Raw genomic sequence first — 12,486 nt, forward strand, 5'->3', positions numbered from 1 at the left:
ACTGACCACCAATGTAAGGAGCATTCTTCTCACTGACCACCAATGTAAGGGACATCCTTCCCACTGACCACCAATGTAAGGAGCATTCTTCTCACTGACCAACAATGTAAGGGACATCCTTCCAACTGACCACCAATGTAAGGAGCATTCTTCTCACTGACCAACAATGTAAGGGACATCCTTCCCACTGACCACCAATGTAAGGAGCATTCTTCTCACTGACCACCAATGTAAGGGACATCCTTCCCACTGACCACCAATGTAAGGAGCATTCTTCCCACTGATCACCAATGTAAGGAGCATTCTTCCCACTGACCACCAATGTAAAGGAGCATTCTTCCCACTGACCACCAATGTAAGGAGCATTCTTCATTATAGAGGACCCAAAATTGACCCCTATCTTCACGATTGGCAATGATGGGATGTACCCAATATCAACGTCTTCTCCGCTTCTCCTCATGCACTGCTACTGCCGCAGCAGCAATGACAACTGTGGTGGCAGGAAAAGGAATTGCCTCACACCATGTATGTTTTTATTGGTTAATGCCAAAAGTTGTGGCAAAGTCGAAGTTGTACTGATCCCAAATCGCGGCAAAATCGCACGACTTTGAAGTCGTATAAATGTGAAAGGGGCCTAAGCCAGTTGTAAAGGAACATTGGTTATCTGGCTCCCAGACTAAAGACATGAGAATAGCCAGCAGCACTGGCAGATATTGTGGGTTTCACAAATAAAGAGCTGCCAATGGCCAAACACCTCACATTCAGAAACAGGCAATTATATGGCCGATTTTGATATTCCTTATGGAAAATAAAAAGTGTTGTAATTAAAAAAAACAAATACACTTTATAAAATGAAATTTTATTACTTTATACAAATAAAAACACATCAACACTTAGTATTTTTACTCTGAAATGCCTCAACAGTAAAAGACTTAGGAGATTCAAGATTTGCATAATGTATATTCCATAACAGTAGTACCCATTAGTTACAGTTTAGCAGCGTAATTGTACAATATTATAACGTTGCATAGTATGCAGCAGTCTATGCTATAAAGTGCCAAATAACCAAGGATCACAGCTACGTCCCCTCAGTAATGCATAAAAAGTCATACCATGTGCCAAGTCTGTTCTGTATAATAGACATCACACTATCTGAACTGCGTGTCACGTGCCTACATCCTTCACAGCTCAGCTTGCAATAAAGCAAATGTATAAATTACAAGTACCCATAAACCTATATATATGAAAAAAAAAAAGTCACTAAAAAGCAGTGTTATGTTGTGAGTGAATCAGTGCCACAAAACACATACAAATGCGCTTTGTAAAGTGAAAGTGTGAATGAAACATTTAGTGTTATATATTTTTAAATTGTGCCTACATCTAAGCTAGCAAAAAGGACATAAGATTTTACTTCAGGAATGTAGTGTTACTACTGGCTGGATTACTCCATAAAGGAAAAGGGTCACCCCTTAACTAAAATTTCCAGTTGTCATTTGTCAATGTATGCTAGCACCTGAAATCAGATTAGTCGCTACCAGCAGAGCTTCATTTCCAAGATACGGAGGCACCATGGGAAGAGAGGCCTAGAAGACGTTTGGTACTTATTCCCAAAATAAAATTCTTAAAGAAAAAAAAAAAAGTTCCCACAACACACTTTACATTCTGTAGTTACAATCCCAAAACTCCCATTGATTCATACAGTACTACCGTTTTCCTTAAAAATACGTAAACCTATTTCATGTACCTTTACCCATTGTGTAACATTTTTGTGCCCAGTGTTTTTGGTTATATTGTACTACTGCGAATAAGGCTGAAAGGTTGATCACACAACATAAAAATAACACAGAAAAACAAAACATAAAGACAGTGTTAGTGTGTTTAAAGGGAGAACAGCATTAATAAAAATAAAAAAGTGAACTAGAAAGTGAAAAACATAAATATACATACATATTTATTTCACCTTATACTCTTCATTAGTGAATAGACGTAAAGAGGGCTTAAAATCTTGCATTTATTTCACATGTCCCACCATGTTGCCCCAACTGAATATGGCTGTAAAACGTTTATCTACTTAACCACCAATCCAGATGTAGCTCAACTGCAGGTGCTGGAAGTGAACCTCAAGCCACAGTCAACAAAACTGCAGACGTGCCAAAACACGTGCAAAAGCATCTCCAGTCTAACACCTACAACCCAACAGAGCCAGGAGTGGTGGTCCAAGAGTAACATGAAGGCTTAGGGCATCATGGAGCGAGGGAAGAATCAATGAGACATTAGGTTTACTTTAAAACCAATTACCCTGCAAGTTTCTACTAAATTAATGAATACGGCGCATGGTGAGCACTGTAAATCAGCATAACAAATGTTACTGACTACAAATAAAAACCGCTTAAATATGATGAATTCTGTTAAAAGGATATTCATGATAATTCAAAAAGATGCATGTGATGTCCAAAGTTAAAACAAGCTGACATTTCACTGTAAATCTAAAAGTTTTACAATAGCCCTTTACAGTCGGTTGTTTGAAAGCCTAGACAAACACGCAATCCTGCCCAAAAGACTACCGTCACCAGGCAGGAGTCAGACAGTGGGACTACATTTAAAAGAAACAGACCAGTGCAAACAAAACATTGACATTCAAAAAAAGCATCTGATCAATTTAAATATTTCTATACTACATTTCTTGAGAATAGTCCAGTTGCTTCGCAGACATGACCTCCTCCAAACGAATGACTCCACCTCCCATCAAGGCAAAAGCAGGATACATTGTTCCGATGCAGTCAACGTCCCTCTCATAAAGGCATTTCATGGTGTCTGCATCATAAAAGCCAACTTTTCCTTTATCATAGTCCAAGCAAACCCCGATTCGGCTAGGAAGGGGTATGGTGCGTTCATTATAAGCCGTTGAAACATTAGAGGCCTTTGGGATAACAAACTTCTTCATTCCTATAGTTGCCAAGGTAAATGGTTGAGATGCATCAAAGGCAACATCTTCACTGCCACTGTCATGGCCGCTGTCTTGATCATACCTGTAAAAGCATATGTTAGCATTGGAAATCTAGACAACAAAATAAAAAAAAACACACGCACACACGCACACACAGAGCAACGTCACATGAGACACTTTTTTTCAAAAACAAAATCAAAAAACCTAACCACTTGCCAAATGACGGCTGGCTGGTGCGGCTCTCGTTCTGGGTGGCTGGAACGACCGACCGCGCAGAGATCACGTCCGTGTAAAGAGCCGCGACTCTTTAACCACTTCCCTACCGCCCCAATGTCATATGACGCCCACAGGAACCCTCTGTCCCTCGCCTCGTCCCTCAGAAAGCAGATGCGCGTGCCGTCAGACGCGATGTGCACCGGGCACCCGCGATTGCTCATCAGAGCAGGGACGTGGATCTGTGCGTAAACACACAGATCCACGTCCTGTCAGGTGAGAAGAGAACCGATCGTATGTTCCGTGTATATAGGGACACTGATCGATCTCCTCCCCTCATCAATCCCCTCCCCCCACAGTTAGAATCACTCCAAGACACATTTAACCCCTTGATCGCCCCCTAGTGTCAACCCCTTCCCTGCCAATGACATTTATAGTGTAATCGGTGCATTTTTATACCACTGATCGCTTTATAAATGTCAATGGTCCCAAAATAGTGTCAAAGGGGTCCCACCATAATGTCGCAGTCCCGATTAAAATCATAAATCGCCACCATTAGTAGTAAAAATAAATAAATGTGTAATGACAAATTATACCCCAGTGCCGCCTCATCAGCGTATTTTTTTTTTTTTTTGTACCACCAAAAGAAAGCCATTTGTGTGAAGAAAATTATAAAAATTTCACATGGTTATAGTGTAGCATGACCGTGCAATTGTCATTCAAAGTGTGCCAGCGCTGAATGCCGAAAAATGGCCTGGGCAGAAAGGGTATTTAAGTGCCCTGTATTGAGGTGGTTAAACTAGTGGTGCAGCCCATAAAATTCAGATACACTTTAGCTAAAGTAAGGTTTCACATTACCAGAATCACATCTACTATGAAGCAGAATACTAGCCATTAAAACATTAAGCCAATGAAACCGGAAACTTAGTATACACTACCTTGGGCTGCTGATGTCACGAGGATTGTGCAGCCATTCTTGCAATTTGATGTCCGATGCCACGCCGACTTTGACCATGTATGAATAAGGCTCTACAGAGAAGGCCCAGAAGTACTTTCCCTTAGTTATGCCAACATCAGCAATGATATAATCCAGGCACATATAGCAGCCCACTTGTACTCGCTCTGCTCCAAGTAGCAGAGGAAGGCCAGCTAAGCTTTCCACAGTGTCCCTTCTGTCATTTAACAGGAGATGTTCTTTGTTGTACCCACACTTGTCATCAAAAAAGAAACTAAACACTGCAATAAAAAGAGAAATGGAAAACTATGAGTAAGCTAAATAAAATTCACAGTAAAACCTAAGGATCTAAATCGCCCAAAAAAAATAAATGAATGTCCTATGTGCTTTTATACCAAAAGTAAGCTTTGGAGAGATCAACGTCATCAGGTTAAAGCGGTATTAAACCCAAAAGCAACCGATTACAACGTGTGAGCTGGAGTTTGGCTTCAATTTGTTAGTGTATCTAAATCTGCAACTACATTCAAACACTCCCCTTCTCCTAGACTGAATGAAGATATTGAAAGGTGCCCCCTGTGCTTCTCCATCCAGGGTGGATGCACAAACAAGGTGTTACTGGACAGATGACTAGGTCAACAGAAGGAGGGGAAAAGGCTGAAAAAGAAAAAAAAAGAATGCAGCCACCACATTTAAGGACTTGTAAGCTGCAATATATAAATTTTTTGGTTTGGGTTTAATAACACTCAAGTACATTCCTATGATGAATCCAGCAAGGGGTGCCGTGATTGCTCAGCAGAAAGCTCAACGAGATATACAAGAACAGGCGTGAGAATGCAGACATGTGTTTAAATGAAAAAGGACTATTCGGGGTGTTTAAACAGACTTTTTAAATGAAAAGGACTATTAGCAACGTGGGTATAAAAAAAAAAAAAAAAACCTCATACCATTAATGTACAAAAATTATTGAAATAACATACTTAAAATGGTAGAGGAGATGGTATTTTGCTACTGCCATTTTTACAAAAAAAAATAAATGTAATTTTGTTGCCCCATTCTGCCTATCGCGGCAACTGTCACAGAAAAAGGGAAAAAGGTTGTAAAGCAAAACGTTCTATAAACAAAATATCTAAAGTATAGAACGTAGAGTATGCAAATATAATTTTCTTTACGAACACGTGAATCGAATTAACTGTAGAAAGTTTCCTGGCTTTAGGAAGGCTGCGTCAAAACCAGCTTAACAAGCAGTCATCTCATTTGTTTGACAAGCAAATAAATTTCCCGAATCCACCCTGTGATTTACATAGCATATGAAGTTAAAGCGGAGGTTCACCCTAATAGCATGTATATCTGACCAACTCCCTTATATTCGTAACAAGTACTGTCCGCAATTAGTTTTTTGTTTTATGCTGTACGTACCTTGTAATCCATTTCTTCAATCTACTTCTCCCCGCGGGAGTAGGCGTTTCTATGCCTAGGGGGATTGTCACCTGGGAGGTCGCCCAGATGATTGACGTCTGTTCCCCACTGCAGATAAGGCCCTGCCCCCCGTATTGCGTAGGCGCGCACGAGTTATGTGGTTTCCGAAAAAAGCCGAACATTTGGAAATGTGAGTCGGCGCTATACGGCGCCTGCGCTCTGAACGTTCGGCTTCTTTCGGAAACTCCGCAACTCATGCGCACCTACGCAATACGGGGGTCAGCAGGGCCTTATCCGCCGGGGGGAACAGACGTCAATCATCTGGGCGACCTCCCAGATGACAATCCCCCTAGGCATAGAAACGCCTACGCCCGCGGGGAGAAGTAGATTGATAAAAAGGATTACAAGGTACGTACAGCATAAAAAAAAAAAAACTAAGTGCGGACAGTACTTGTTACGAATATAAGGGAGTTGGTCAGATATACATGTTATTAGGGTGAACCTCCGCTTTAAAGAATTATCTGGGATCACTGCAGGCTGATCTATACTAAAAAGAGAGCCAAGACAAATTACCATAAAGCTATGCGACAGATGATACACTGCCACACAAACTATAGTGAGAACACCAACACTTTTTTTAGAATGAAAAGAATAAAGACACTTCTAAGAAGTGTCAACACAAAACGTAAAGTTGAACTCGTTTTGAGATCGAGTATTAAAACAAAAAACTTTGAGGTTATATGGTACCAACATTTAAGGGGTTATAGGTGTGAATAGCTTTCTAGATTTATTGTTTTTTGTATAATTACCATTTACAAAAATATACTTCTAGAATTGTATTATGAGCATGCAAAGAAAACGCCTTTAGATGGCACAGAAGTGGAATGGGATTTTAATACCAACTGTAGACCCTTTTCTTGGGGGAATAATAAAAATTTTAAAGCAAGATGCAAGGGGAAAAAAATAAAATAATCAAAAGGGATAAAGTTACTAAAACCCATACAAACACCAATTGTTTAAGCAAGGTGGAATTGGAAAATAAAGAATGCCAGCAAGGCCAATCGCTTCATATACAATTGCAAAAAAATAATGACTATAGGATCTACAGTGTGCGTAGAGCAGCGCATGTGCCTTCAAATGTACAATGCTCGTTCCAAACAAATGGAAGTGAGGAGGGGGAAAAAAAAATGAGGTTCAGGAGCTCATGGAGGATGTTAAAGGAGAAAACACAACAAAAATGTAATGAAAAATGGAGTACAGGGCCAGTGATAGTAAAGTATTTTTTTTGTTTAAAAATAATAAACATGTTATACTTGCCTGCTCTGTGCAGTGGTTTTGCACAGTGCACCCCAGATCTTCCTCTTGGTCTCTCACCAGTGCTCCTGGGCCCCTCGCAGAGCAGCCGCTTTGTGTGTGTCTGGACACGGAGCCATGATTCGGCCCCACCCTCTCTACTCATTGGCTCACTGACTGAAAGCAGCGGCAGCTAATGGGGCCTGCTGCCGTCTCAGCCAATAAAGGAGAGTCCCAGACAGCCGAGGCTCTTCTGCAACATCACTGGATTGAGATGGAGCTCAGGAAAGTATTAGGGGAGCTGCTGCACACAGGCGGCTTTTTATCTTAATTCAGAGAATGCATAAAGGGTAAAAAAAAAAAAAAATTCTGCTTTTTGAACCACTTTAAGTAGTGGATGTGTAGGGACGATTTTTGAACAGGCATATCATTAGGTTTCACTTTAAGCTTCACTGGTGCCCATTCACACCAAGGTGTTTTGCGGTGGATTTAATTTGCCGGTTAAAATCCACATTCATGGCCAAAACTGCCACACTCACCACAATGGATCTAAAAACCTGCTACATTTTTGCTAGCGCATCACAACGTACACAGGTGCGTTGGGGTGCCGTGAAAAATGAATAGCACGGCTCACTATAGCAAGTAACACTTTAATGCAACATAAGGGTGTGAATGAACCCAAAATTTTTGGGTCAAAATATTTTCCATTCTGCTCAAAGTACCAAAAGCTGAAATGCAGTTAGATAAAGTGCAGTTTACCTGGTGCAGGGGGCGTCCTTAGTATGACCTCCTTGCTGTGGGGACTACACACGGACCCCTTGTGTCCCTGCACTCTAAAGCAGTAGGAACTGTTCAGATCCAGATCAGACAGGACTTTGTTGGTACTGGTTGTTTCCACTTCATTCCACATTGGATCTTCATTTTTGTCAAGCTTTCTGTATTCAAGAATGTAACTGTCTGCAAGACCCGAGTCATTAGGCCTCCTCCAACAAATTTTAGCACTGTTGTAGATCTTACTTTCTTTTTCGTTAATTTCAGGCATCTCCAGAGCTAAGGAGGAAAAAAAAGAAAAACATTTAGGAGAGAAAAACCAAAACAAAATTTAATTCAGCGTTAAAGTGGTTGTAAACCTCAGACATAAAATATGAACAAAGCATTTCCCTTTAAAGGGTGTACTTGTCTCAAGCCAAAAGGACCAAGTGTCATTTCTGTCTGCCGCTTCATTCCTCTATCAGCATGAATCACTTCTGACAAGTTTTCCTGACACCAAGAGTAAAAAGGTGACATGGGAAGGACCTCCAGCTGATTGACAGCCTTAGTTCTGTTCCTGTATGAAGGGGGTGCATATTTCCTACAATCAGCTCTGAGCTCTACAGCATGGGTCTTCAAACTATGGCCCTCCAGTTGTTCAGGAACTACAATTCCCATCATGCCTACTCATGTCTGTGAATGCCAGAGTTTTACAATGCCTCATAGGATGTGTAGTTCCACAACAGCTGGAGGTCCGTAGTTTGAGGATCCCTGCTCTACAGAGTAACTTTAGCTCCCCGCCCCCTTTTTCTGACAGCTCAGACAATCTTTACAAATCTTGCAATTTGAACAGATGTAGAGAGAAGACTGTGCAGATAAACAGGTACAAGCTATTCAGGAGGTTTGATTTCATCTTTATCACCTGAGGCCAGTCACTTCACTGGGAATGTGAGGATTTACAACCATTTTGACAGTGAGAATTGCAGCACTGACATTTGAGGTTACAGTTGGTTGAATTCTTACACCCATCCCCCAGATACTTGATTTGCATATAAATACCAATCTATGAATGAAAGTCACAACCTTTTTGAAGCATTGATTCATACAGGAGCTACGGTCAGCTCTCATAAGCCACAAAGCAGAACAAACTGGAAGGCCAGTCTCAAAGATATCAGGTACAGCAGCTCATCCACAGTAATCTGACCAATCTGCACTGCCTGACATAATCCTGTTCTGTGCATCAGGGTCATTATAAATCCTGACACAAAAACCTAAAGCTTCGGTCAAATGACCTGCAGGCTACAGTAGTGATCCGTTTGACAGTAGAATCCTTGGGAGCAGCCACAGCAAGAGGCTTCCAGCCTTGGAAGTTGTCAGAAGCCTCTGCATTGGCTTAAGCTCGATATGGCCTTCCAATTGGGCAGTCTTGGCACTTTTTGATAATGATGGGCTCATGCCGATTCTTGCCCTAAGCTGTGCAATAAGTATGGTCATGAATACTGTTCAATATACATAGCAATTTGCTTCTGCAACCTTAAAGGGGTTATAAAGGAATTTTTTTTTTTCATAATAAGCATCCTTTACCTGCAGACATTCCTCTTTTCACTTCCTCATTGTTCATTTTTGCTCAGAAGTTGCTCTATTTCGTCTCTATTCTGTTCACTTCCTGCTTGTCCGATTTTACTGACCACCGTGAACGGAGGCTTTACTGCGGTGGTCAGTAACGTGCTCACCCCCTCCTGGGAATTACATCTGTGCGGCAGGACGCTCTCTACGTGTTAGAGACTTCAAGGAGGTGTGAATTACTGGGCGTGCCGCAATTCATACTGGGAAATGTAGTTCTTACATGAACGAGCGTCGCAAACCAGGAAGTGAAAGAGAACAGAAACTAGAATGCTGGAGGCGATATAGATGAAGGAATTTAATAGGTATTTACTCGTTTAACAGAATCATTACACTATTCTGTCTACCTTGCAGACATTAATTTAAAAATAGTGTAACTTCTTTACAATCAAAATGTAGAGTGAACCTATAAGGTAGGTATTGCAGATCATTACAGGTTCCTAAAGACTGTATAGAAGGGATATGCAATTAGCGGACCTCCAGCTGTTGCGGAACTACAAGTCCCATGAGGCATAGCAAGACTCAGCCACAAGCATGACACCCAGAGGAATGATGGGACTTGTAGTTTTGCAACAGCTGGAGGTCCGCTAATTGCATATCCCTGCCGTATAGCATATTCTCCCTTTTATGCACTTGTTGAACAAGTCTGTTAATTCCAGGGAAACATTTCTAATCTGAGCTTCACCTACTGCACTTTGTAGACAGTCCTCTTAATGAGGCTGTAAACGTTGGCTTGGTAAACATGTAGGCGGGGAAAAAAAAAAAAAAAGGGAGAGGGGCCTTGGGCTACCCATGGGCTCAAAATTGCCAACTTCAAGCAAAAATATGGAGGGCTTTAGCTAGGTAACAATAATGTACTTCTCCAATGATGTGTCCCACTTGTAACTGCTGCATAATTTCTGAAATCGGACCATTATCCCCCAATATAAGTCTTAAACTTCTGACAGCGATAGAAGGGTTGAGTTTCCAGCATTGAAAACTGACAGTCAAGGCTGGAGCACAGCGATCAACGCAAGTTCTTAGTGCTGCTCCTCAATTCATAAAACTTCTTGTATCCTTTTCAAATATAAAAGTCATTCTGTGGCCGATTAAGGGAAGACAGAGGCTTTCATTCCCACATTTCCAATCACAGAATACCTTTGATTCTTTGAAAAGAAGGATGTTTTATCGGTGGAGAAGCTGATGCAGTGCAATTTTGTTCTCCAGTTTCAGCTGCAGAACGTCATTGCTTACATCACGGTTTTCAAGAACTAAGCCGCAGTCACAAGTGAAAAACAAATTGGGTACATTATTAGTGCCTAGCTAATGCCCCAATATTGTTTTTGGCCAGAGTTTAACATTAAATATCACAGGCAATGTCACTGACCCCACTATAATTATTTTACATTTCTAATTTTAGTCCTAGAACTCAATTGAAATGTACCTTTATTAAATGACAAGTCACCAAGCAGATTTTCTTCCTTGGAAACATCAACCAAATAATCTTCAAAGCAGGCATCTGCAGCTGGTTGAAAAGTTTTCAGAGATTCTGATGCCTTCTGAATCCTTAAAAAAAAAAAAAAAAAAAAAAAAAAAGTGGTAACAAGACACTGGAGGTTATTTACGAAAGGCAAATCCACTTTGCACTACTTGAAATTTCACTGAAAGTGCACTTGCATGTCCCCCTCAGATCTACAGCACTTCCAAGGAAAAAAAAAAAAACAGCATTTTAGCTTGCACATGATTGGATGGTAAAATCAGCAGAGCTTCCCATCAGATTTACAGCGACTGCACTTCCAAGTGCACTTGTAGTGCAAAGTGGATTTGTCTTTTGTAAATAACCTCCTTTACTGTCCTTCAGATGACAAAGAAGGAAACATTAAAAATCGGTAAGATATCATTGACAGAATGAATGTCCATATTTAACATTTAGAAACAATAGCCAACCTTCCTCCTGGATAGAGACACACAGACATGGTTTTGTTGTTTATACCTTCTTTGGCTAATCCTTTTGCCTCCCTGAGGTTTGCATTTACTTCTAGCAAAAAAGCTTTTTTTCCCCCCCCTTAGCTCCACTCTATTTACAGTCTTACTTTCTAAACATTTACACTATTACACAATACTGAGCCTATAAGCGAGTATAGGTTTGTTAATTATGATGTTGCTCTGCACCAAGATGGGGTTTTCTTCAGGCAAAGAAAACAAAAAAAATAAAAATGTGAATAAAAATGTGAATAAAAATGTTGGCAATTTCCAATGTTGCGGCCAGCTTTAGACAAAATTAGTGTCTATAGAAATGCAGTTGTAAATGGCTTGATTTCCTAAAGTGACTGTAAAGGCATATCTTTTCCATTAAAAAAAAATACCAACCGTGTCATACTTGCTTGCCCTGTGTAGTAGTTTTGCACAGAGCAGCCTGGATCCTACTTCTCCGGTCCCCTACTGGTGCTTCTCTGCAAGCTGAGTGCCCCCATAGCAAGCTGCTTGCTATGGGGACACTAGTGCATGCACCCTCTCAAGCCACCTGTGTTTTCTCCATAAAGACACAGCTCTGCCCCCACGCTCTCTCTTCACTGACTGTTTGACAGGAGTGGGAGCCAATGGCTACTACTGCGTCTAAGCCCATGACGAGGGAGAGAGCCTAGACGCTGCTCATGCACATTGCTGGATCAATACCAGGCCAAGTATATGGTGTGCCAAGGGGGAGCTGCAGAGAATGCATCAAGTAAAAAAAAAAAAAAAAAAAAAAAAAAAAAGCCTTTACAACCACTTTAGAGGCATAATGTTGAGATTTTGGCCTTTAAAGTAGAAGTCCAGTCAAATACTATCTAAAAGTAAACCTTCTCCCACCCCCATTCTAAAACCCATTTTACCTACCCTGTAAAGAAAAGGTGTTTATACTTACCTATTCTGAAGACAGTCCAGTCACATGATCTCCCCGGCAGCTGGCTTCAGTGAAGAGTCAAGATCGCTGTCAACATCTGCAATGCCTATGCAGTGTGACCGTCACCCATAAGCTTACTATGGGGCATCTGTTCTCAACTGTCCCTCTACACTGAAGCTGGGTGTTGGGAGCCAATAATGCGACTGGTCCAGAGCACCCACAGATTAGGCAAGTATTGACATCTTTCCTTACAAGGGTAGTTAGAATAGTGCAAAGAATGGGGGTAAAAGCAGGTTTAAAAGGAAAAAAAAAAAAAAAAAAAAAAAAAAAAAAAAGTACAACCGAAGGTCATTTGCCTGTACTTCTGTGGATCACAGGAGTGCAGGTCGTTTTTCGACTGAATTCCGCTGTCTGCCGATGTCACAG

General features: G+C 41.0%; 1 protein-coding gene across 3 annotated transcripts in view; it reads right to left on the reverse strand.

The window, feature by feature from the left end:
* Positions 1-847: 847 nt before the first annotated feature.
* TRIM36 (tripartite motif containing 36) overlaps positions 848-12,486 on the reverse strand; it is a 129,985-nt gene continuing 118,346 nt past the window's right edge. For all 3 annotated transcript variants that reach the window (XM_040343709.1, XM_040343691.1, XM_040343701.1), the window contains 4 exons: positions 10,621-10,742; positions 7,584-7,874; positions 4,099-4,396; positions 848-3,029 (listed from right to left, as the gene is read on the reverse strand). In XM_040343709.1, the coding sequence (XP_040199643.1) occupies positions 2,675-3,029; positions 4,099-4,396; positions 7,584-7,874; positions 10,621-10,742 (1,066 nt within the window). In that variant the 3' untranslated portion in view covers positions 848-2,674. The remainder of the gene's footprint in view (positions 3,030-4,098; positions 4,397-7,583; positions 7,875-10,620; positions 10,743-12,486) is intronic.

Source organism: Rana temporaria, chromosome 1 (assembly GCF_905171775.1).
Source record: "Rana temporaria chromosome 1, aRanTem1.1, whole genome shotgun sequence".
Taxonomy (NCBI): domain Eukaryota; kingdom Metazoa; phylum Chordata; class Amphibia; order Anura; family Ranidae; genus Rana; species Rana temporaria.